At 52.9% G+C, this 24,314-nt stretch overlaps 1 protein-coding gene across 2 annotated transcripts in view; it reads left to right on the top strand.

Annotated features, from left to right (window-relative positions):
• Positions 1 to 24,314, top strand: part of sumf2 (sulfatase modifying factor 2) — a 48,876-nt gene that overhangs the window by 4,261 nt on the left and 20,301 nt on the right. The window contains exons 2-3 of one of the 2 annotated variants that reach the window (XM_072490272.1): positions 6,231 to 6,345; positions 10,620 to 10,664. In XM_072490272.1, coding sequence (XP_072346373.1) covers positions 6,231 to 6,345; positions 10,620 to 10,664 — 160 coding nt within the window. The remainder of the gene's footprint in view (positions 1 to 6,230; positions 6,346 to 10,619; positions 10,665 to 24,314) is intronic. The other variant, XM_072490273.1, reaches the window with a different exon arrangement.

Raw genomic sequence — 24,314 nt, 5'->3', positions numbered from 1 at the left:
CAACTGGCCAAATTTCCCACTATCCCATGCCTCCTTACTTTCTGCAGAAGCCTACCATGGGGAACCTTATCAAATGCCTTACTAAAATCCATGTACACTACATCCACTGCTTTACCTTCATCCACATGCTTGGTCACCTCAAAGAATTCAATAAGACTTGTAAGGCAAGACCTACCCCTCACAAATCCGTGCTGACTATCCCTAATCAAGCAGTGTATTTCCAGATGCTCAGAAATCCTATCCTTCAGTACCCTTTCCATGACTTTGCCTACCACCGAAGTAAGACTAACTGGCCTGTAATTCCCAGGGTTATCCCTATTCCCTTTTTTGAACAGGGGCACGACATTCGCCACTCTCCAATCCCCTGGTACCACCCCTGTTAACAGTGAGGACGAAAAGATCATTGCCAACGGCTCTGCAATTTCATCTCTTGCTTCCCATAGAATCCTTGGATATATCCCGTCAGGCCCAGGGGACTTGTCTATCCTCAAGTTTTTCAAAATGCCCAACACATCTTCCTTCCTAACAAGTATTTCCTCGAGCTTACCAATCTGTTTCACACTGTCCTCTCCAACAACATCGCCCCTCTCATTTGTAAATACAGAAGAAAAGTACTCATTCAAGACCTCTCCTATCTCTTCAGACTCAATTGCTGACCCGAAAGCTGGGCATAAAGTGCTACGCTCTCCCCACCGCCACCATAGAGGCGTGCGTTCGCGCAATGGCCGGGGTCGTCTGCCCCTCGGCCATTGTGGCTGCCTCTCAAATGTAGGGAAAGTTGTGTTCTTCCTGAGGGCCGAGAGGGTGGTTCACCTCGTCCTTGAAAAGGGGCTCGCGGTGGGCTGGACCTATGTGGGGGTGGACCTTCTTGAGGCCACTGCCGAGTGGGTTATATTGTCCAATGTTCCGCCTTGCCTGCCTACCAACCAAGCTCCTCAATGTCCCGACATTACACCACGCCCCCGGAAGAGATTAGACAAAGTCCATCATCTGTCGACCCCTGAGCTGTCGCAGCCCCCTAAGGCAGGACGCCTCGGGGCCGGGTGCGAGCGGGACCCCCGAGGGCCCGTTCCGCCCGGTGCCATTTTGCACCCTAGAGGCGTTCCTTTTTACAACGCCGGAGGGCTGTGATGGCTCCCTGACCTCAGAGTCATTGGGTGGTGGTGGCGAGGAGCACCTCCCCTCTCCATCCCAGCCTCCGATGCCGGCAGTCCCATCTCCACCCCGGAGCTTATTCCGGAACTGTTCCCGGGTCTATCCGGTGGCCCGGCATCTCAAGAGGAGGAGGGATATGAGCCGCCATCTCCCCCTGGCCTGATACAATTAGAGGAGTTTGCGAGGAACCCGTCTGTCGACGATCTGGGGGGTGGGATCGAGGCAGACCCAGGGCTGGTTTGTGGGACCGTGCCCTCCACCACACTCAATGTGGCACAGGACTCGGTCCCAGACGGCGACTACCCGGAGGAGGACGGTTGCTCGGTGGGGGGGGGGTGATTTTGGGTCCATCAGCAGCGACACGGTGGTCTCCCTCGTGGCCGACGCCGAGTCAACCCTCATCCCGCGAGGGGGTCGAGGTACTTCACTTTGTGAATGTCTCCGCTCCCCAGGCTGGCCAGCAGCAGACGACTTTCTTCGAACAAGTGTCCACTCATCTTGGCACCATCGCCGCGGCGAGTGCATCGTCCTGGGCGGGGGGGATTTTAATTGCAGCCTCGGGACAAAGGACGGCCTTGGTACCCAGTGCAGCTCTCCCGCGGGGGTGAAGTTAAGGAACCTGGTCGGGTTCTTTGACTTGGTGGACGTCTGGCGGACTCTCCATCCTGACTCCAGCGTCTTTCGCCTTTGTGAGGCCTGGGGTCGGGCCGTCCAGAATCGCCACCTCTACATTTCAAGGGTGCATCTGCCCTGTGTCCCGACAGCCTCTGTGCAGCAGGTGCCATGCTCGGACCACCGTCTCGTGTGGGCGGGGGCTCGCCCTGTTTCGCGCTCAGTCGCCGTCCGCGTATTGGCATTTTAACAACGTGCTGCTGGAGGACAAGCGGTTCCTGGGCTCGTTTCGTCACTTCTGGACCGGCTGTAGAAGGAAGCGGGCAGGCTTCCCATCCTTGAGGCTATTGTGGGATGTGGGCACGACTCGTGTGCGTACCTTCTGTCTGGAGTAGGCGAGGGGGTCGACAAAGAGGCAGAAATCCAGGGTCGAGGAGTCGGAAACGGAGGTGCTCGACCTGGAGTCACGTCTCGGCCAGACCGATGAGGACCTGGCTGTGCGGCTGGTGTACCGAGAAGAATGGCGCACTGCGGGACCTGCAACTTGTCGGGTCCCAGGACGTGTATGTGAGGTCGCGGATCCCAGATCCTTACGGACATGGACCGCGGCTCCCCCTTCTACTTGCTGGAAAAAAGGCGCGGGGTCCGTCAGCATGCTGCTGGCCGACGACAGGTCCCTCCTCTCGGACCCGGAGGAGGTTCGGACCCAAATCCAAAACTTCTACAGCGGTCTCTTTCCAGATCCATCCAGCGAGGATGCTTGCAGAGTTTTGTGGGAGGACCTGCCGCAGGTCGGCCCGGAGGGCACCAGTAGGCTTGATACCCCTATAAGCCTGGGGGAGCTGACCGGCGCACTCAACAGCCTGTCCAGGGGCAAAACCCCAGGGCCGGATAGCTGACTGTGGAGTTCTTTAGGGCATACTGGGACGTCCTGGAGAGTGACTATGCAGGGGTCCTGAGGGAAAGTATCGCAATCGGGGTGATGCCCCTCTCATGGTGCAGAGCCACCTTTACCTTGCTCCCAAAGAGGGGGGGATCTCCGCCACCTTAAAAACTGGCGACCGGTCTCCCTCCTCAGCATGGGTTACAAGATTTTCGCCAAGGCAATGAGTTTGCACCTTGGCACTGTGCTGGACCACATGATCCTCCCTGACCAGTCCTACACGGTCCCGGGTCGCACAATCCACAACAACATTCATCTGGTCCGGGACCATCATTCCCAGGGGGCTGGTGTGTTGAGCGCCTTCCTGTCCCTTGGTCAGGAGAAGGCGTTCGACAGGGTGGATCACCAATATTTATTCAGGACTCTGCAAGCATTCGGGTTCGGGACGCACTTTGTCGCCCGGATCCGATTACTGTACGCCGCCTTGGAGTGCCTCGTTAAGGTTAACAGGTCCCTGACGGCGCCCCTTCGCTTTGGGAGAGGAGTGCGTCAGGGCTGCCTTTTGTCCGGCAAACTTTACTCTATTTGCGTGGAGCCTTTCCTGGGCCTCCTGCAGAGGAGGTTGTTGGGACTGTTTCTGCGCGGGCCGGGCATTGGGGTGGTTCTTTCGGCTTACACTGATGACGTGCTCCTCACGTCCACTGACCGTCCTGACCTGCAGAGGATCTGAAGAATGCCAGGCTGTGTACTCCGACGCATCCTGTGCCAGGATCAACTGGGCCAAATGTTCCAGACTCCTCGTCGGTCCGTGGCAGACGGACCCCCTCAGGAATCCGCACCTCCACCAATACCATTTTGAGTGGCTGGCAGAGGAGCGAGCTGTGGCTGCCGGGGTGACCAGGATTGGGGACGGCTGGGTGGCGGAGGAGCGAGCTGTGGCTGCCGGGGTGACCAGGATTGGGGACGGCTGGGTGGCAGAGGAGTGGGCTGGATGACACCCACTGAGTTAGCACAGCGTGCAGCGGTGGACGTCCGGCTCGCAGCCAATGCCACCCGAGACCTCAAAACGGTCGTGCTCGGACCCTTTGGCACTCGCGGTTTGGAGGATGCGCAGGTGTGTGGTGGTATCCTGCCTGGGCGAACCCCTGCCCGAACCTCCCTCGGGGGCTGGTGCCCCACCATTCTAGCCGCCTCGCGGAAATACCCTCCATGTCACTGCGCGGAGGGGTTTCCTGTACGGGCTGCTGCTGCACACCCTTCACCTCACCCTCGCCCGTTGTCCGGGCACGCCATGGCGTGCCTTGTTGCCGTTCGGCGACGGAGGTCCCCACTGGAGGCCCCTCTATGGAGGAGCCCTCCCCCTCAATCTTGGGGACCTGGGGTGACGGTGTTGCATGCAGCAGTGCTGTACAATCACCGGTTCACGGACTCCCAAGGAGCCTGCCATTTCCGCGGCCTTGTGGAGTCCGTGGATCATGTCGATGTTACATGTTTTCGGCTGCGCTCCCTGTTTAGTTGACCAATCTTTTGCTGGGGTTTTGTTTGTACTTCAGCCCCACGCTCGTGATCTACGGGCACCCGGTGCGGACATGGGTGGGGAAGGCGGAGGACCTCCTTGTGAACCTGCCCCTGGGCCTGGCGAAGCGCGCCTCTTGGCCTGGCAAAGCGCGCCATTTATAGGTCCAGGCAGCGGGCAACTGAGGGGGTCATCCGGCCAGACTGTCTGCCCTTTTCCGCGACTACATTAGCAGCCGGGTGTCCCTGGAAAGGAAGCATGAGGTGTCCAGGGGCGCCATCGGGGCCTTCCGTGCCCGGTGGGCACCGCAGGGATTGGAGTGCTTTATTGACCACTTTAACTGCACTCTTACTTGATGTCTTTTAAGTTTCCGTTGATCTTTGTTATGTTCGGGCAGTGCCCCTAACAGGAGCGGCCCTTTTTTGCTTTGTCCCTCAGTTTGTTTTCCTTCTGTTTTGTTGATGGACCTCAAAAGAGTGGCCAATTCACCTACCCTGCACATCTTTGGGTTGTGGGGGCGAAACCCACGCAGACACGGGGAGAATGTGCAAACTCCGCACGGACAGTGTCCCAGAGCCAGGATCGAACCTGGGACCTCGGCGCCGTGAGGCAGCTGTGCTAACCACTGCGCCACCGTGCCGCCTCTTTTTTCTTTTTATCCAATGCTTTCTATCCCTCGATCTCCAGGGTTCACTAGATTGTTGGCCCCGTACTTTCTTGATTGGAAAATGTTGGCCCTGTACTCTCCCTATTTCATTCTTGAATGCGTCCCGCTGTTCTGTCACAGATTTACCTAAAGGTGTCTGCTCCCAGTTCACTCTGGCCATATCATATCTGATCTTATTAAACTTGGCCTTCCCCCAGTTTAAAACTTTGATCTCGGACCCATCCTTCTCCTTTTCCACAACAATCTTGAATCTAATGGAGTTATGATCACTGTCTGCAAAATGCTCCCCAACTGATATTTCAACCATTTGCCCAGTTTCGTTATCGAAAATGAAGTCCAGGACCTTCTACATTATGGCTTAAAAAGTTCTCCAGGGCGTGTTTTAAGAATTTGGCTTCCTCTAAACGTTTCACACTATGACTACCCCAGTTAATGTTGGGGAAGTTTGGGGTGGCACGGTTACACAGTGGTTAGCACTGCTGTCTCACAGTGCCAGGGACCCGTGTTCAATTCCGGCCTTCAGTTACTGCCTGTGTGGAGTTTGCATTTTCTCCCCGTGTCTGTGTGGGTTTCCTCCGGATTTTCCAGAGTCCTCCCACAGTCCAAAGATGTGCAGGTTAGGTGGGGTTACGGGGATAGCGTGGGGGAGTAGGCCTAGGTGGGGTGCTCTTTTGGAGGGTCAGTGCAGAATCAACAGGCGAATGGCCTCCTGCACTGTAGCGATTCTATGGTTCCATGTCGTCCCTCCTTACTGCTGTAATTAATTCCCCGCTTGACATTGCAACAGCCCCTCTTTTACCTCTCCCCGCTATGACGCCTGAAGATCCTGTATCCTGGAATATTGAGCTGCCAATCTTGCCCCTCTCTCAACCATGTCTCAGTGACAGCAATGACATCATACCCCCCATGCTTTAATCTGTGCCCCCAATTCATCTGCCTTGTTTGTCAGACTCCTTGCATTGAAATAAATGTCATCCAATCTTGCCAAACACCCTTATAACTTAACTGGCCTGGAACTTCTATTCCTTCCTGACTTACTTGATGTCCCATCTAATTTTGGCTATGTATCTCCTCCCACTGAACCTTCTCGGGATCCCAGCCCCCTCCCAAGTTAGTTTAAACCCACCCCAACAGCATTAGCGAACTTCCCAGGCCAGGACACTGGCCCCATTTTGGTTCAGGTACAACCTGTTCGCCTTATATGGCTCCCACTGTTCCCCAAAACGGTCCAAATGTCCCAGAAATCTAAAGCCCTCCCTCCTGCACCATTTACTGAGGAATCACACTGCAGAATATCTGTGTGTGTAAGTGTCACATTCACTAATGAATTACGCAGCTGAATTTCTGTGTCTGCTCGTCTCACGATGACTTAGTTTGACCCTTTGCAATGTTTTCAGAGAATTTATCCGATCACAAAAATACAAAACAGAGGCAGAGTCATTTGGTTGGAGTTTTGTATTTGAAGACTTTGTATCGGAAGAATTGAAAACCAAAGTGACGCAAAGAATTGAGGTAATATTAATTCTCATTCCTGAAATTGCGGTTCACAGCGCTCAAAAGGAAATTGCTGAGAGGTACATCATTGTTTTATAAGGGTGCAGCAAATATCTATTACAGTTTGAGAGGTTGTTTATACGTTTGAAGTCTACAAAATTGAGTGGCATGGACAGAATGGATAGTCAGATGGTTTTTCCCAGGGTAGAGGGATTAATTACTAGGGGGCATAGGTTTAAGGTGCGAGGGGCAAGGTTTAGAGGAGATGTGCGAGGGAAGTTTTTTTACACGGAGGGTAGTGGGTGCCTGGAACTCGCTGCCGGAGGAGGTGGTGGAAGCAGGGACGATAGTGACGTTCAAGGGGCATCTTGACATACACGAATATGGATGGAATAGAGGGATACGGACCCAGGAAGTGTAGCAGGTTTTAGTTTAGACGGGCAGCATGGTCGGCACGGGCTTGATGGGCCGAAGGGCCTGTCCCTGTGCTGTACTTTTCTTTGTTCTTTTGTAAATGTCACGTGGGCGCAATCATGGCAGAGGAAATTTGTAAAGTATTGATCAGTGGGTAAAATTTAAAATACATAAAATTTAGCAAGGGAAGAACCAGGAAGACACCCGGAAGTGATAATAGTCTCAATGCTTTGCGTATCCAGGTACTGCGGAGTTGCACTCAGCAAAGGAAACCAAGCGAAAAGTTCTGCCCCTTCCCGGTTCCGCTGACGATCCCTGCAGTGTGTTCCCCGGCAGCGGATGGCACAGGGCGCCAAACCCTGCTGACTGTGGCAGGAACGGAAGATCCCCAGGCTTCCACTGGGAGGGGGGGGGGGGGGCAGTGGGTTGGGGAAATGGGGGGTGGGATCTGCTGCAAGTGTTCAACTGCCGTGTCAAAGCAGTAGAAATGCAATCCTGAGGCTTTTGTGCTGAAGCTGATTAATTCTGGCTTTTGGAATTTGAGCAGATTCTTTTCTAATTGTCTAGTTACCTCGGGTGGGATTCTTCGAGCCCCCCCCCCCCCTCCGGGCTGGAGAATCGCCGGGGGGGGCGGCGTGAATTCTTCGCCGCCGGTTTTCTGCCGGGAGCGGGAATCGCGTCGCGCCGGTCGGGGGCTGTTGGTAGAGGCCCCCCCCCCCGCGATGGGCCGAGCGACCGCCCGTTTTCAGCCTGTCCCGCCGGCGTAAATCACAAGGTTTGTACCGGCGGGACCTTGCTCTGCGGGTGGCCTGCAGAGTCCTCGGGGGCGGGTACGGGGCGATCTGGTCCCGGGGGGGGGGGGGGGGAGTGGGCGCAGGGAGATCTGGTCCTGGGGGGGGGGGGGGGGGAGTGGGCGCAGGGAGATCTGGTCCGGGGGGGGGGGCATGGGGCGATCTGGTCCCGGGGGGGGGAGGGGGGGGGGGGGGGGGGGGAGTGGGCGCAGGGAGATCTGGCCCCGGGGAGGCCCCCACGGTGGCCTGGCCCGCGATCGGGGCCCACCGTTCTGCGGGCAGGCCTGTGCCGTGGGGGCACTCTTTCCCTCCGCGCCGGTCTCTGTAAAGCTCCGCCATGGCCGGTGCGGAGAAGAAACCCCCCCTGCGCATGCGCAGGAATCATGGCAGTTGTTCTGGGAACACGCTGGCGCTCCACATGCGCCGGCCGGCGGAGGCCCTTTGCCGCCGGTTGGCACGACACCAATCACTTCAGCGCCGGCCTAGCCCCCGAAGGTGCGGAGGATTCCGAACCTTCCAGGCGGCCCGCGCCGGACTGGTACACGCCACTCTTTGGCGTCGGTACAGCCCGTCCGCCGGATACCGGAGAATTCCGCCCCTCATCTTCACAGCAGATTCTAACACTTCCCCTACTGCTGACGCCAAATTAGCAGACCTGTAGTCTCCATTCTCGCTTTTCCTCCTTTCTCACATCGTGGGGTTGCTTTTCCAGGCCACAGGAATCTTTCCAGAATCTTACTGTATTTTGAAAGATAGCCACCAATGCATCCACTCTCTCTCACCACCTCCTGCAATACTCTGGGTTGGAGTGTATTCTATCCAGGGGATTTATCACCCTTCAATCCAGTTAACTTTTATAATCCAATCTTTATTGTCACAAGTAGGCTGACATTAACATTGCAATGAAGTTACTGTGAAAAGCCTCTGGTCACCACACTCCGGCGCCTGTTCGGGTACACAGGGAGAATTCAGAATGTCCAATTCACCTAACAGCGCATCTGTCAGGACTTGTGGGAGGAAACCGGAGCACCTGGAGGAAACCCACGCAGACACGGGGAGAACGTGCGGACTCTGCACAGGCAGTGACCCAAGACAGGAATTGAACCTGGGACCCTGACGCTGTGAAGCAGCAGTGCTAACCACTGTGCTACCGTGCCGCTTTCATGTACTACCGCTTTAATACACTTTCTTTAAGTTCCTCAGTTTCACAAGTCCCTTGGTCGCTGAGTATACCTGGGAGGTTTTCTGTGTCTTCGTCCATGAAGACAGACACAGAGTAACTTTATCTTTCCTGTTGTCCACTATAAATCCTTTTGTTCCCAGCTGTAATGGGCTCACATTTGTCCTAGCTAACGTTACACTTTTCACATACTAAAGAAGCTTCTCCTGTCCGCCTTTATGCTCCTTGCTAGTTTACGTGTAGTTTTGGCCTCCCATACCAAAGAAAGCCTCTGTGTGCCATCGAGGGAGTGCAGCGGAGGTTCACTCGGCTGATACCAGGCTTGGCGGGACTGCCCTTCGAGGAAAGATTGGTTCGACTGGGCCTGTGTTGACCAGAGTTTAGAAGGAGGCGAGGAGATCTGATTGAAATGTGTAAAATTCTAACAGGGCTGGACAGACGAGATACAGGGAGGATGTTTTCCCTGGTTGTGGAATCGAGAGCCAGGAGACGCAGTCTTAGAATTTAGGGGAGCCCATTTAGGACTGAGAGGATGAAACATTTCTTCACACGGAGGGCGGTGAATCTGTGGAATTCTCTCCGACAGAAGATTATGGCGGCCAACTCACTGAATGTATTAAAGAAAGAAATAGATTTTAAAATTTTTTAATGGCATTGGTGTCTGGGGAGAAAGCAGGAATATGGCTTTGAGATCGAGAATCAGCCGTGATCATGTTGAATAGCGGAGCAGGCTCAAAGGGCTGAATGGCCTCCTCCTGCTCCTAGTTTCTGTGTTACATTCACATTTTCTTCTCTCCTTTGCTGGGTTCTGAATTGCTCCTAATCCCCAGGGTTACCACGTTTTCAGGCATCCTTTTTAGCCTTTGATCTGATGCAATCTTTAACTTTTATTAACCACGGCTGATTTACCTTTCAGTTTGGGCGTCTTGTGTCTCAGAGGAATGTATGGGTGTTGTAGACAGTGTAATATTTCCTTAAATATCAGCCTTGGCCTGTTTACCACCAAATCTTTCTGCATTTTCCCAATCCCACCGTAGCCAACTTGGCCCGAATACCACCATCATTTCCTGTCTTCAGATTTAAGACCTAGTTTCAGACTGAAATACATCGCATTCAAACTTAATGCAAAATTCTAGCATATTATTGATGCTCCTTTATAACAAGGTTATTTATGAGCCGTTTCTCATTACACGCTAAATCCCTAGTTGCTCCTCAATGAAATGCTCCATAAACCCGTCTCGTACACACTTCAAGACTTCCTCCTCCAGAGCATTGGTGTTAATTTGGTTAACCCAGTCTATATCTAAATTGAAGTTGCCTGTTTTTACTGTATTACCCACATTGCAATGTCAATTCCAACCTCGGGTGACAGTGTGGAGTTTGCACGTTCTCCCCGTGTGTGCGTGGGTTTCCTCCGGGTGCTCCGGTTTCCTCCCACAGCCCAAAGATGTGCAGGTTAGGTGGATTAGCCGTGATAAATTGCCCTTCGTGTCCAAAAGATTCGGTGGGGTTTAGGGTGGGGGACTGGGCCTAGGCAGGGTGCTCTTTCGGATGGCCAATGCAGACTCGAAGGGCCGAATGGAATGCACTACAGGGATTCTATGATTACATGAATGCCTAATTTCCTGATTTATACCGTACCCAATATTACCAGCATTGTTTGTCGTCTGCCGTTGTGTACCATCTTGGCTGCAGAAACTACTGACTCCTTGTCACTTGTGACTAGAAGCCAGTGTTTAAGATGATGATTATTTTATAACATTTATGTTTGTGTAATGTTTTTAAAAATCAGAAATATCCACAAGCTTTGATAATGTTGACTAATGCAGCAGTGAAATATAGAAAATGATATTTTCTGCACTGTAACATTATTTGGAAGAATGACTTGCTGACGTTTGCTGTTTCAGTCTGCCCCCTGGTGGCTACCGATTGAAAGAGCATTTTGGAGACAGGTGAGTCTCGTAGAATGAAAGGCTTAATCAATAGAATGTGCAAACTCCACACTGTCACCCGAGGTTGGAATTGACATTGTAATGTGGGTAATACAGTAAAAACAGCCTTCCATTGGCGTTTGTTTCACAGCTATATACTTAATTGAAGAAAAGTATAATATGTGGAATTAATATTTTGATGGCGGGCATTTAACAAAGAGTTAGCGACTTGGATGTCATTCTATTGATCTTGCATTGTCTTAAAAAAAACCTTTTTATTGCCATTTTCAAAATTATATATATTGCCGTTTGTTTTCATTTATTGTACAGTACCCAAAGGTTTCTTCTTGAGTTTCTCTATTTACAGTATGTCGCCGTCTTGCTCAGAATACAATCCTCCCAACCCCAGCTCCCCTCTCACTGACCCCCCCCCTCCCTTCTTCCCCCCCCCCCACTTCTTCATTGCTGCCCCCCATTCCTTCTTGCTGGGTTTTTCTACCTCACCTTGCCCCCCCCGCCCCCGAGTCCTCCCTCGCTTTCCTCTTTCTGTCTTGTCCTGGCTATTTCTCCCTGGGTGCTGGCTATTTATTTATTTATGTGTTGGCCACAAACGGGTCTCGGAACAGTTGGCTGTTGGCTCCCATGTTTTCTGGAAGCCCTCTTGCGATCCACGGATGGTGAATTTGATTTTCTCCATTTGGAGAAATTCACAGAGGTCGGGCAGCCTGTCTGCAATTTTAGGTGGTGCTGCTGATCGCCAACGGCGGGCGATCAGGGAGGTAAAGGCAAGGACGTCCGTCCTCCTCCCCATGAAGAGATCTGGCTGGTCTGATACCCCGAAGACCGCCACTTTCGGGCATGGCTCCACCCTCATCCCCACCACTTTGGACATTGCCTCGAAGAAGGCCGTCTAGCACCCCGCAAGTCTGGGGCAAGACCAGAACATGTGGGCGCGGTTGGCCGAGCCTCCTTGGTACCGCTCACATCTGTCCTCCACCTCCGGGAAGAACCTGCTCATTCGGGTTCTGGTCAAATGGGCTCTATGTACCACTTTGGCTGCGTTAGTTTGAGCCTCGCGCTTGTGGAGATAGAGTTGACCCGATGTCGTGCTTCACTCCAGAATCCCCACCCTATTTCGAACCCCAAGCCTTTCTCCCATTTCCTCCTTGTCGTGTCCAGTTTGGTGTCGGCTTTCTCTATCAGTCGTTCGTGTGGTGTTGGGTGCTCTGGTGCACAGATGAGCCAACACAGTTGTATGTGGTACAACTCTATTTTATTTTAACTCTTATAATACAGTTCGTTCTGGATACTCTGCACGTGCTGTCTCCCTGAGTGTGTTTGGTGGCAGATGTGTCCTGGTCCTCTTCTGCAGCTAATACTGACCACCGGGGGTCGTGTCTGTGCTTTTATATCTTTCTGTCATTGGTTGTGGTGTTGTGTGTTCTGATTTGTCTGTTGGTGTGTCTATCATGATGTGTGTGTTTGAATATCATGACATCCCCCCTTTTTACAAAGATATGTGCCTACGTGGTTATAAATATAATTGTGTCGTGAGTGCATCTAAGAGTGTGTGTGTGTGTTGTGTACAGCGTGTGTATATGACGTAACTATTTACATGGGGCGATGTCGGGTGCGTCACACTAACAAGGTTGTACCATAACAAAACTTGGATACGAGAGAAAAAAAAAACGTGAACATTGGTCCGGTCAGACGATATCTGGAACAATAAACAACAACAGGTTATAATACAGAAGTGTTTGACTTTTTGAACGTATGAACAGCGTTATAAGTCCAGTCTAATGGGTGACCGCCTCAAGAATGGGCTGGTCCTCAAGCCGGTTCAGCTGTGGAGATTTGGGGTCACACTGGTTCACCTTGGACTGTTGGGAGGTGATGCTGTTGCCGAAGTCTCTACTTTACCATTTGTTGTACTTCGTGCAGTGCTTGGTTTTTTCATTCGTGCAAATATAACATTCAACATCTTTGTTAGTGGTGCCTTGGCTGTGGTTTGGTTCTGGTGGCGATGGAAGGGGCATGATCCGTGGCATCTCCACGAAGTCATCCTTGGGAACCAGTGGAGGATCCGGCGTGTGCGTACGGTTCAGTTGCGAGCGTGGAAGGCGGCGCAAAGCTCGCTGATTGCGCCTACGCACCAATCCATCCGCCCTGCATGCCAGGAACAAGGTGGAGTCTTTTTTCTTTTTATGTTTGTGGTGGACGGCATCTTGTAGCCGATGGGTCGTTGCCATCGAAGTAGCACCATCACTAATATCATGCAAGGCGATGACTGTGCCAGATGTGGAGGTTGGCCGAGACCGTGCACGCTGGTTCCGGCCACCTGCTGTGCCGGAAGGGCGACTCCGCAGAGAAACGTCGAAGCATGTCGCCTTGGAGAGAGAATTGTTGCTCGCATCAACGTCTGGCGATGGCGCGAATTGGTGTGTCCATCTTGGACCGCCGGTGCTGGTTGCCACTGCCGACCCAGTGGGACTGCCACGCGATCCATTCCCTGTCGCCGTGGCATCCGCCATCACCCTGAGCGTGCCATCACCGAGGCCGCGACACCGCCCGTCCGGAGCAAGGTCTGGCGTGCGCAAATCAGAGTCGGCGCTTGGCTGCTCCCCATCTGGAGTCCGGTCTGCCTTCCGTCGATGCCCCCCGTCCGGAGTCCCAACAGGTTCACTGGAGGCAGCCGAGATTCCCTGAAGCTGCACTTCTGGAGTCGGAACATGCAGGAATGCACCAACCAGTGGAGAGGCTCGAGCCATCGAGGGTGGAAGCGGTGCGCCGCCACCGCAGTCGTCAGTGGTCCCACCGTGATCGTCGAGTGCCTCGGTACGCACTAGGCGAGGTCTGTCACCTTGCACCTTTTGCATGGGAAGTGGGATGCTGTCGTCACTCGTCTCACATCCCGTGGATAGATCCTCATTAGCAGCTTGCTGTTCACTAGGGTTGGATAAATTGTCAGAGTTTTCATCTGGTGGTGCACACCATGTCGGTGGACTGTCATTGTCTTGCCGTTGTCCTTCATTTGGGCTTTTCTTCTTTGGAATTTTAAATCTTCCCCCAGACATTGCAGAACCTTGTTTATTACCCCCAAATTCTCCCATATGTATGGTCTCGAATATAGGATCCAATGTTTCTATCGACATTGTACTATTTTCCAAAGAACATTCCGTTTCACTTTTCTTCTCAGGTACCTCATATGTATCTTTGCCTAATGTACATGCCTTCATGGTCTCTGGGTCTGATTTTGCTGGGACTGGCATGGTCACAGTCTCTCTTTTACTGTTCTCAATTGCCCACATTATACTCCCCATACATAACTGCTTAATCACTGGGGTTAGTGTGGTACAATGGATAATCGGGTCGACCTTATCTGCATCTTCACCATTAGTGGAAAGCACACTTGGTTCACTTGAAACTGCTGTGGGTTTTAAATTCGTTATCTGGCTACTCGATGTCGGTGTCCTCAGGATTCTTGCTCCAATGTTCTGCTCATTTATCAGTGGAGTGTGTATAGGTTCAATGCAATTAATGTTCCCCTCAAGGTTTGAAGAGTCATTACTGACTAGCTGCTGGTCTCCGAAGTTGGGATTTTGCGGCGTTGTGTTGAAGGGAGACATTTGTCCCTGCTGTAGATATGATTCAGGTTGTGTTATTTCCATTACCTGAGGATCAATGTCTTGTCCATTTTTTCGATCCGTACTAAAACACTGGCAATTCTCAGTCTGCTCCTTGCAAGTTAAACATTCAATAAATTTCTTTAGCAAATCCTCAGCATCCTTCTGTGGCCGTGCAGCATTATTAATCTCTGTTCGGCTATAATGATCCTGAAGGTCAGCGCATAAACCTTTTTTCTTCGGGCTTGGACGAGGCGATTCCTTTGGCTTGTCTTCAGTTGGGCTTGAACAGTCATCAGCGCTGTGCCCTTCATTGTAGCATGAGAGACCTTCATGGTCATGCTGCTGTGTAGTGGAGCATGGTAGGCTGTTATAGCCTTCTTGCTGTTCACGTGAGCATGGCAGACTTGCATCATCTACCGCTGGTTGGTCAGGAGAGGTTGCTAGACCCTCATGGTCTTGTTCCTGCAAGGACTGCACATTGGAGTCTTGCGTTGCTTCTATCGTGGAGGCTGTCCACGAGCTCTCTGTGGAGGCTTGTGACACTGGAGTCACTTCTTGTTCGTGCAAGGACTGCGCTCTGGAGTCTTGCGTTGCTTCTATCGTGGAGGCTGTCCACGAGTTCTCTGTGGAGGCTTGTGACACTGGAGTCACTTCTTGTTCGTGCAAGGACTGCGCTCTGGAGTCTTGCGTTGCTTCTATCGTGGAGGCTGTCCACGAGCTCTCTGTGGAGGCTTGTGACACTGGAGTCACTTCTTGTCCGTGCAAGGACTGCGCTCTGGAGTCTTGCATTTCTGCAATTGTGGAGTCTGTCCACGAGCTTGCTGTGGAGGCTTGTGACACTGGAGTCACTTCTGGTTCATGCGAGGACTGCGCTCTGGAGTCTTGCATGTCTTCTTTCATAGAGTCGGGAACGTTGAGCGGGACGTGGACCACGCTCTGTGTGGCAGCAGGGCGCTCTCCGTGTGCTTGCACCGCTCCCTGTCTGTTAATGTCAGGCTGCAGCATCATCCGGTACTGATAAGTTGGAACGTCATATCTGCTGGATTGAAGATCCTCAAATCCGAAAAATGAATCCGCATCTGCGTCGGATTCAATGTGGGGGCCGCCAATGTGCAACACGAAAGGTTCGTCCGAGTCATAGTCGTATAGGACCACGGAGCTATCATTGGGCTCGCGAGGTCCGGAAACACTGTAAAGATCGTCATCGAAGTATTCGAGGTCGGAATCATCGGCTTGTGCGTAGGTAACTGCTTGTCGGAGGGTTCTTCGGAGGTCAAATTCATCTCCTGGGTCAATTTGCGGCACTGTGCTGTCATTCCAGGTGAGGGAAGGTTGTTTTACAGCTTTAACAGATTTTTGTTTTTTTGATTTGGGACGTTTCCCTTTTAAATTGGATTTGGGACGTTTCCCCTTTAAATTGGTGCAGTCTGGGGCCTCTAACATCCTGACGCTCGGTATGTAGCACGTAGGAAGCGACTGCGCATGCTCAGATCGCTGTTCCTTTACCGATGGCCGTTTTCTTGACTGCGCATGCGCAGCATCTCGCGCATGCGCAAACGATACTTCCGGTTCTGCGCACTGCTCGCGCAACTGTGCTAGCGTGATACCTTTAGCAAGATGGCCGCCGACCTCGACCCAGCCCTCTCTCAGGCCCGGGATTTCGGCCTCTGGGAATTCGGGCTCCGGGATCCCAGCCACGAGGTGAGTACTGCAGCTTTTCTTACCTTTATTTGCCGATTGGATTGCGTTTTCTTCACAGTACTTGGAGAATTTGTCCAAGACTGCCTGGTAATCGTACCTTTGCTGCCTCCTGAAGAACCTGAACCTTGTGAATATTTCTCTTGCCCTTGCACCGGCGATGGTGAGGAGAAATTCAATTTTTTCGCTATCATCCAGGTCTTGGAGTTCAGCTGCCACCAGGAACAATTCGAACATTTGCCGGAATCGCCGCCAGTTTTCGCGGAGGTCGCCGTGGCACTGGAGCGGCTGCGGAACCGGGAGCTCTATCATTTTGCCTGGACACTGCTGGTTGTCTCTGTACACTGAGGTATGCCGGCAGGTATCGATCCACTCCTGTACCATGTGGTGTTGGGTGCTCTGGTGCACAGATGAGCCAACACAGTTGTATGTGGTACAACTCTATTTTATTTTAACTCTTATAATACAGTTCGTTCTGGATACTCTGCACGTGCTGTCTCCCTGAGTGTGTTTGGTGGCAGATGTGTCCTGGTCCTCTTCTGCAGCTAATACTGACCACCGGGGGTCGTGTCTGTGCTTTTATATCTTTCTGTCATTGGTTGTGGTGTTGTGTGTTCTGATTTGTCTGTTGGTGTGTCTATCATGATGTGTGTGTTTGAATATCATGACAGTTCGTACATGTCACTGCAGTTCCCTCTGTCTAGCATGTTTGCGTCCAGTAGCTCTTCTAATAGTGTCTGTCCTGGTGGTCGCGGGTATGTCCTTGTCTCCTTCCGTAGGAAGTTTTTAAGCTGCAGGTATCTGAGTTTGTTGCCTTTAGCCAGCTGGAATCTCTGCGTCAGTTCTGCCAGTGTTGTGGCCCTACCGTCAGTGCATGAGTCCCTGACTGTCAATGTCCCTCCGTCCTGTCTCCACCATTTGAAGGTGGCATCGGTGAACGCTGGTGTGAACCTGTGGTTGTTACAGATGGGGGCTTTGTCGGACATTTCGGTCAGGCCGAATTGCTGCCGTAGCTGGTTCCAGGCCTGGAGGGTGGCTATCACCACTGGGCTGCTAGAGTGTTTATTGGGTGGGGATGGGAGTGCCGCCGCGGTGAGGGCCCGGAGCGAGGTCCCCTTGCAGGAGGCCTCCGCGCGCACCCACTCGGCCTCTGGCTCCTTTGTCCATCCCCTCACTCTTTCCGCTGTCGCTGCCCTGTGGTAGAATTGTAGGTTTGGGAGGGCTAGCCCTCCCCTGGATTTTGTTTTCTTCTTTGTGATCCTAGCATTCTTTCCCTCCCCATACAAACGCCATGATTAATTTGTCCAGTGATTTTGCATTGTCAATGTGAATGTACAAGACAGGCATCTCCAAGAACATTCATCCCAGAACCTTCATTTGAAAGCAAAATAATTTCTTTCCCTTTGACTAGCCCATCTGGGATAAAACACAAAGGAAGTTAGAAGTCTAAAGTACCATTTCCTTTTGAAAAAAATAATCTTTTTATTGGCATTTTCAAAATTATATACATTGTCGTTCGTTTTCATTTATTGTACAGTACAAAAAGGCTTTTTCTTGGGATTCTCTATTTACAGCCTGTCGCCGCCTGGCTCGGGGTACAACCCTACCCGCCCCCCATCCCCCCCTCCCTAATTCCCCCATGCAGTAAGGAAGCCTTCCTCCGACCCTCGGGTGGCGTACTTAATCTTCTCCGGGTGGAGAAATTCCGAGAGGCCAGCGAGCCAGTCTGCAGCTGTGGGTGGTGCTGCCGATCGCCAGCCGAGCAGGATTCTCCGGCGTGCTGTTAGGGAAGCGAAAGCGAGGGCGTTGGCCCCCTTCCCCATGTCTAACTCTGGCTGCTCCGATACCCCGAAGGTTGCCACTATTGGGCGTGGCTTCACCCTCGCCCCCACAACCTTGGACATTGCCTCGGAGAAGGCTGTCCAGAACCCAGCAAGCTTGGGGCAAGCCCAAAACATGTGGGTGTGGTTGTCCGGGCCCCTCTGGCACCGCTCACATTTGTCCTCCACCTCCGGGAAGAACCTGCTCATTCGAGTTCTGGTCAGGGGCGCTCTGTGCACCACTTTGAACTGCTTGAGGCTGAGCCTTGCACAGGAGGAGGTGGAGTTGGCTCAGTGCTTCGCTCCAGGTCCCCAACCCACTTCTGTCCCCAGTTCGTCCCCCCCCCTTTCCGTCTGGTCTCGTCCAGTGGTGTTCGGGCTCTGTCCAGTAGCTGTCCGTATATTTTCCCGCAGAGGCCCCCTTCTTTGCTGTCCGTGTTCATCAGGCCCTCTAATAGTGTGGACTCAGGGGCCCTCCTGTCTCTTTGCGGAGGAAGTGTTTTATTTGTAAATGTCTCATTTCCTGTCCTGTTGGTAGTTCTCATTCCTCCGTCAGTTTGTTCAACGTCGCTAGTGTGCTTCCTGTATTGAAGTCCCTAACTGTCAGCATTCCCCGTCCTGGCTCCATTTTTTAAAGGTTGTGTCTTGCATGGCTGTTGGGAACCTGTGGTTTCTGCAGATTAGGGCCATGGGGGACATCTTGGTCAGTCCGAAATGCTGTCTTAATTAACCCCACGTTTTCAGTGTGGTCGCTACCACTGGGCTGGATGTGTATTTTGCCGAGGGGGGTGGGAGTGCTGCCGTGGCTAGGGCCCGGAGGATCGACCCTATGTAGGAGGCCTCCTCCATCCACAGCCACTCCGAGTTGGGTTTGTGTACCCATCCCCTCACTCTTTCTGCTGTTGCCGCCCAGTAGTAGTATTGCAAATTTGGCAGTGTCAGGCCTCCCTTGAATTTCCTCCTTTGCAGTGTTGGCTTGGGGTCTCTTGGATTCTTGCCCCCTACGCAAACACCATGATTAAGCTGTCTACCTTTCTGAAAAAGGCCTTGGGGATGAAGATCGGGATGGATCTAAACAAGAAGAGGAACCTCGGCAGCACGTTCATTTTAATCGTCTGCACCCTCCCTCTCTGTCTCCTCTTTGGATGCCTTTCGCGTCCCCGTAGGGCAATCGCCAGGGGTTCGATTGCTAGTGCAAACAGGAATGGGGACAGCGGCATCCCTGCCTGGTTTCCCTTTGTAACTGGATGTATTCAGAGCTGGTGGTGTTGGTTCGAACGCTCTCCTTGGGAGCGTTGTACAGGAGTCTCACGCAGGCGGCGAATCCTGCTCCTAACTCAAACCGTTCCAGTGCCTCAAGGAGCACTTCCATTCGACTCTGTCCTATTCTACATCCAAGGGGACGGTCACCTCCACAGGGATTATTACATTCAACAGCCACCTGATGTTCGCAGTGAGCTGCCTACCCTTGACAAAGCCGGTTGGTCCTCTGTGACCACCTCCGGTACGCACCCCTCCAGCCTTTTAGCCCCAGGACCTTTGTGAATATTTTCGCATCCACGTTCAGGAGCGAAATGGATCTGTATGATCCGCATTCCATCGGGTCTTTATCTTTTTTGGGTATCAATTAAATTGTGGGCTGCGCTAGTGTCTTGAGGCAAAGTGCCCCTTGCCAGCGAGTCCGCGAACATGTCCCTTAGATGTGGGGCCAGTGCGAATTTTTTATAGAAGTCGGCCGGCAGCCCGTCAGGTCCGGCGCCTTCCCCGCCTGCATGGAGCTGATGATCTCCCGATTTCTCCCAGATTACTTGGGGCTTCCAGCTCCCCCCATCTGTCCTCCCCCACACCTGGTATTTCCAGTCCGTCGAGGAACTGCTTCATCCCTGCATCCCCATCGGGGAGCTCGGGGGTGTACAGTCGCCGATAGAAGGTCTCGAATGCTCGATTGACCTCTTTTTGTTCCGCTACCAGTCTGCCTCTGCTATCCTTTACCTGTGCTATTTCCCTCGTGGCTGCCTGCTTTCTCAGCTGGTGAGCCAATAGGTGGCCAGCTTTTTCCCCGTGTTCATAGAAGGTCCCCCGTGTCTGGCGGAGTTGGTACACTGCTTTCCTGATGGACAGCAGGTTAAAGTCCATTTGCAGCTTTTTCCTCTCCGCCAGCAGCTCTAAGGTCGGGGCCTCGGAGTATTTTCTGTCGCTCTCCAAGATGGAGTCGATCAGCTGTTGCCTGGCCGCCCTCCCTTCCCGATCTCTCTGCGCCTTGTAGCTATAATTTCCCCTCTGATCACAGCCTTCAGTGCCTCCCAGAACGTGGAGGGTGAGACCTCCTCGTTCTGGTTGTTACTAACGTAATCGCCTGTGGCCCGCGATGTTTCCTGGCAGAAGGCCTTGTCGGCCAGGAGGTCCGTGTCCAGCCTCCGTGAAAGAAAACATTTTAAAGGAACCCCTGTTGGGAGAGCTGAGAGTACACCATTTTTCTCTCCAACCTCCCATCCACTCAGTACGGAGCGTGGTCGGAGATGCCGATCGCGGAATACTGCGCTCCTGCAATTCCTGGAAGCACTGATTTCCGCACTGCAAAGAAGTTGATACGGGTATTTACCTTGTGCACCTGTGAAAAGAACGAGAATTCCTTTTCTCCCGGGTGCAGGAACCTCGACTGGTCCACCGCCCCCATCTGTCCCAGTTGGACAGCAGGAAGGGGGGACACCATGATGCGTTTACACGCTGAAGAAGAGAATCTGCAAATCAACCTTAAGGCAGGAACCTGTTCGGCCCCGTTGACCACGAGCAGTTACAGCAGGATTTTCAGCATTTACTCCGGGCAAATATTGAAGCCGCCGGACAAAAGTGGGAATTATGACCTCGGTCGGGCAGTCCCATCGGAAGGGGCCCGGGAATGGGGAGAACTGAAATGGCAGCTTTTTACAGGAGGCGTGTCAACAAGAGGAGGAAATGCTTGAACTGCGAGAGGCTTCAGTGGACTCTGGTCACCCAGTGCCCCCAGCAAGGAAAGTAAAATCCAAGTGACAGCTGAGCCCAAGAGAAGGAGACAGACCTGCATATTCGGCAAAGGAGAGATGTACGCGTTCAGTCCACCACAGCAGAGGAAGTAGGATTATTGGATGGAAGACGCAGAGATGGCTTCATGAGAAATAAAACTGCCGTGGGTTCCCAAAGAAAATGTAGCAGGAAGATACTTTATATTCAAACCGTGCTGTTAAACTACAGGTTATCAACGAATTGGGTTTAAAAAAAATCACAAATTTATTTTGAACGAAAATGAAGATCCAATTCAAGAGCGAACTATACGGTAAATGAAAAAGCCCTGGGGAAAACTGATGTACAGGGAGATCTGGGTGTTCAGGTCCATTGTACCCTGAAGGTGGCTGCGCAGGACGATAGAGTGGTCAAGAAGGCATACGGCATGCTTTCCTTCATCGGAAGGGGTATTGAGTACAAGAGTCGGCAGGTCATGTTACAGTTGTATAAAACTTTGGTTAGGCCACATTTGGAATACTGCGTGCAGTTCTGGTCGCCACATTACCAGAAGGATGTGGATGCTTTAGAGAGGGTGCAGAGGAGGTTCACCAGGATGTTGCCCTGGTATGGAGGGCGCCAGCTATGAAGAGAGGTTGAGTAGATGAGGATTATTTTCATTAGAAAGACGGAGGTTGAGGGGGGACCTGATTGAGGTCTACAAAATCATGAGAGGTATGGACAGGGTGGATAGCAAGAAGCTTTTTCCAAGAGTGGGGGACTCAATTACTAGGGGTCACAAGTTCAAGGTGAGAGGGGGAAAGTTTAAGGGAGAAATGCGTGGAAAGTTCTTTACGCAGAGGGTGGTGGGTGGCTGGAACGCGTTGCCGGCGGAGGTGGTAGAGGCGGGCACGATAGCGTCATTTAAGATGTATCTAGACAGATATATGAACGGGCAGGGAGCAGAGGGATACAGATCTTTAGAAAATAGACGACGGTTTTAGACAGAGGATCTGGATAGGCGCGGGCTGGGAGGGCCGAAGGGCCTGGTCCTGTGCTGTCATTTTTCTTTGTTCTTTGAAACAAACGTTCACCAATAGGCTGAGACTCCCATCATCAAACAGCTCAGCTTATTTGGATTTTCTTTTTCTGGGTGCTAAGGTAAAGGTTAAAACTTGTAAGACAATAAAATGAACTGAACTCTCGGAGAAAGTGAAAATAAAAAGGGCAGCACGGTAGCACAGCGGTTAGCACTGTTGCTTCACAGCTCCAGGGTCCCAGGTTCGATTCCCGGCTTGGGTCACTGTCTGTGCGGAGTCTGCACGTTCTCCCCGTGTGTGCGTGGGTTTCCTCCGGGTGCTCCGGTTTCCTCCCACAGCCCAAAGATGTGCGGGTTAGGTGGATTGGCCGTGATAAATTGCCCATAGTGTCCAAAAAAGGTTGGGTGGGGTTGCTGGGTTACGGGGATGGGATGGAGGTGTGGGCTTGGAAAAGGGTGCTTTCCAAGGGCCGGTGCAGACCCGATGGGCTGAATGGCCTCCTTCTGCACTGCAAATTCTAAAGTGGCTGCTTGCGGCGCCATCTTGATTCCTCGGCCTGTTCCATGCCCGCCGAGGCCTATGTCTGTCTCGTTGCCAACCCTTTCCTATCTTTGTGCCCCCTTTCTGTTCTGTGAGTTCTCCCCCCCCCCCATGCCCATTTCCCCCCCCCCCTCCCTGTCCCTGTCCCTCCCCCTGTCCTCTCCCGCCCCCTCCCTCCGTATATCCTCCCACCCTTCTTCCCTGCCCCCCCCTCCTTGGCCAGGCGATCCCTCTCTCCTGAGAGCTGCGTCACCGGCCCTCTTACTGCCTTTCTTCCGGTGCTAGCCCTTCCTGATAGTACGGTGGCTCCCTCCCTGGGCTGGATTAGCCCTGTTTCTATTCTGTCTGCCTGTCTCCGTTCCCTTCCTCGCCCCCTCACCTGCTTACCCTGTCCTTGCTCCCTTCTCTCTGTCTTCCAGCTTTAAACGAGAATGAGGCAGCACAGCCCCGCGCAAACGCAGAGTCCACGCAATAGTTCTTGGTCCCATTTTGTCCTCTGTTTCCAATCCTTCTTCACCCCTCTGCCCTCTCCGTTGCTGCGTTTGTTCTTCCAATTGTTCGTTTTCACAAACTTGCCGCCTCCGCCGGGGTATCGAAGCAGTGTTCTTTCCCCTGACACGTCACCCAGAGTCTGGTCGGGAACAACATGCCGAACCTCACCCCGCTCTTGTAAGTGCCAACTTTGCCTTTTTGTACTCGGCTCTCTGTTTTGCAAGGTCCGCCCCAATGTCTTGGTACACTCTAATTCTGTGTCCTCCCCATGAGCAGGGCTTTGTCTGTCGGGCCCACCTCAGGATCTTTTCCCGGTCCTGGTACCGGTGCAGCTTCGCCATAATCGCTCTCGGCTGCTTCCCAGTCTTGGGTTTTGGCCGGAGCGACCTGTGTGCCCTGTCGCATTCTGGGGGGCTTGGAAAGCCCCCCCCCCCCGACTAGGTTTCCCGGCATTTGGGTGATGTCGTCCGTCGGGTCCCTTCCCTTAGTGCCCTCTGCCAGGCCCATGATCCGGACATTATGTCGCCTGGATCTATTTTCCTGGTCATCGACCTTCCCCTTCTGGTTCAGACCCACGATCCTGTCGCTCTGATCCGTTGATGCCTTTTACAGGTCCAGGATCGTCTTTTCCTGGACTTCCACCTTCCTCCCCAGGCTGTCTATCGTGCGCTGGAGGGCAGCCATCGCTTCCGTCATCACTTCCTTCACCACCACCTGGAACTTCATTTTAATCGCCTCCCTCATGGCGGTTAATTCCTTTTTAGGAATGTCTTCCATCCATCCCCTGGTGTGGGGGGGGGGGGGGGGGGCACGTCGCCGTTCGCTCCTGTTCCGCCGTTCGGGTGGCCGGTCTTCCCCGCTCCTGGTTCGCTGCCGCCTCGCCTCGTGGGCCCACTGCTCCGTCCGCTCGTTGCTCTTGCCCCTTTCTGCCGTTTCTCGCTGGCTCTTTGAACCGCCATTTGCCGGCATCTTCCTGTCCGCATCGTTGCTGTTCGCACCTTCTGGGTTTGGGAGAGTTTGGGGTGGCTTTTCGGGCCAAAAATCTCAAACATTCACTATTTTGCGTCTGATTGGGAGGAGAGCCACTTGATGCGAGACCGCTCAGCACATCGCCACCACCGGAGGTCCCCTGGGCACGCATCAGTGACCGACTGAGCACGCATCAGTGACCGACTGAGCACGCATCAGTGACCGACTGAGCACGCATCAGTGACCGACTGAGCACGCATCAGTGACCGACTGAGCACGCATCAGTGACCGACTGAGCACGCATCAGTGACCGACTGAGCACGCATCAGTGACCGACTGAGCACGCATCAGTGACCGACTGAGCACGCATCAGTGACCGACTGAGCACGCATCAGTGACCGACTGAGCACGCATCAGTGACCGACTGAGCACGCATCAGTGACCGACTGAGCACGCATCAGTGACCGACTGAGCACGCATCAGTGACCATCTGAGCACGCATCAGTG

This window comes from Scyliorhinus torazame, chromosome 25, assembly GCF_047496885.1.
Source record: "Scyliorhinus torazame isolate Kashiwa2021f chromosome 25, sScyTor2.1, whole genome shotgun sequence".
Classification (NCBI taxonomy): domain Eukaryota; kingdom Metazoa; phylum Chordata; class Chondrichthyes; order Carcharhiniformes; family Scyliorhinidae; genus Scyliorhinus; species Scyliorhinus torazame.
The sequence above is the reverse complement of the archived record's forward strand: the minus strand, read 5'-3'. Positions and strand labels throughout refer to the sequence as shown.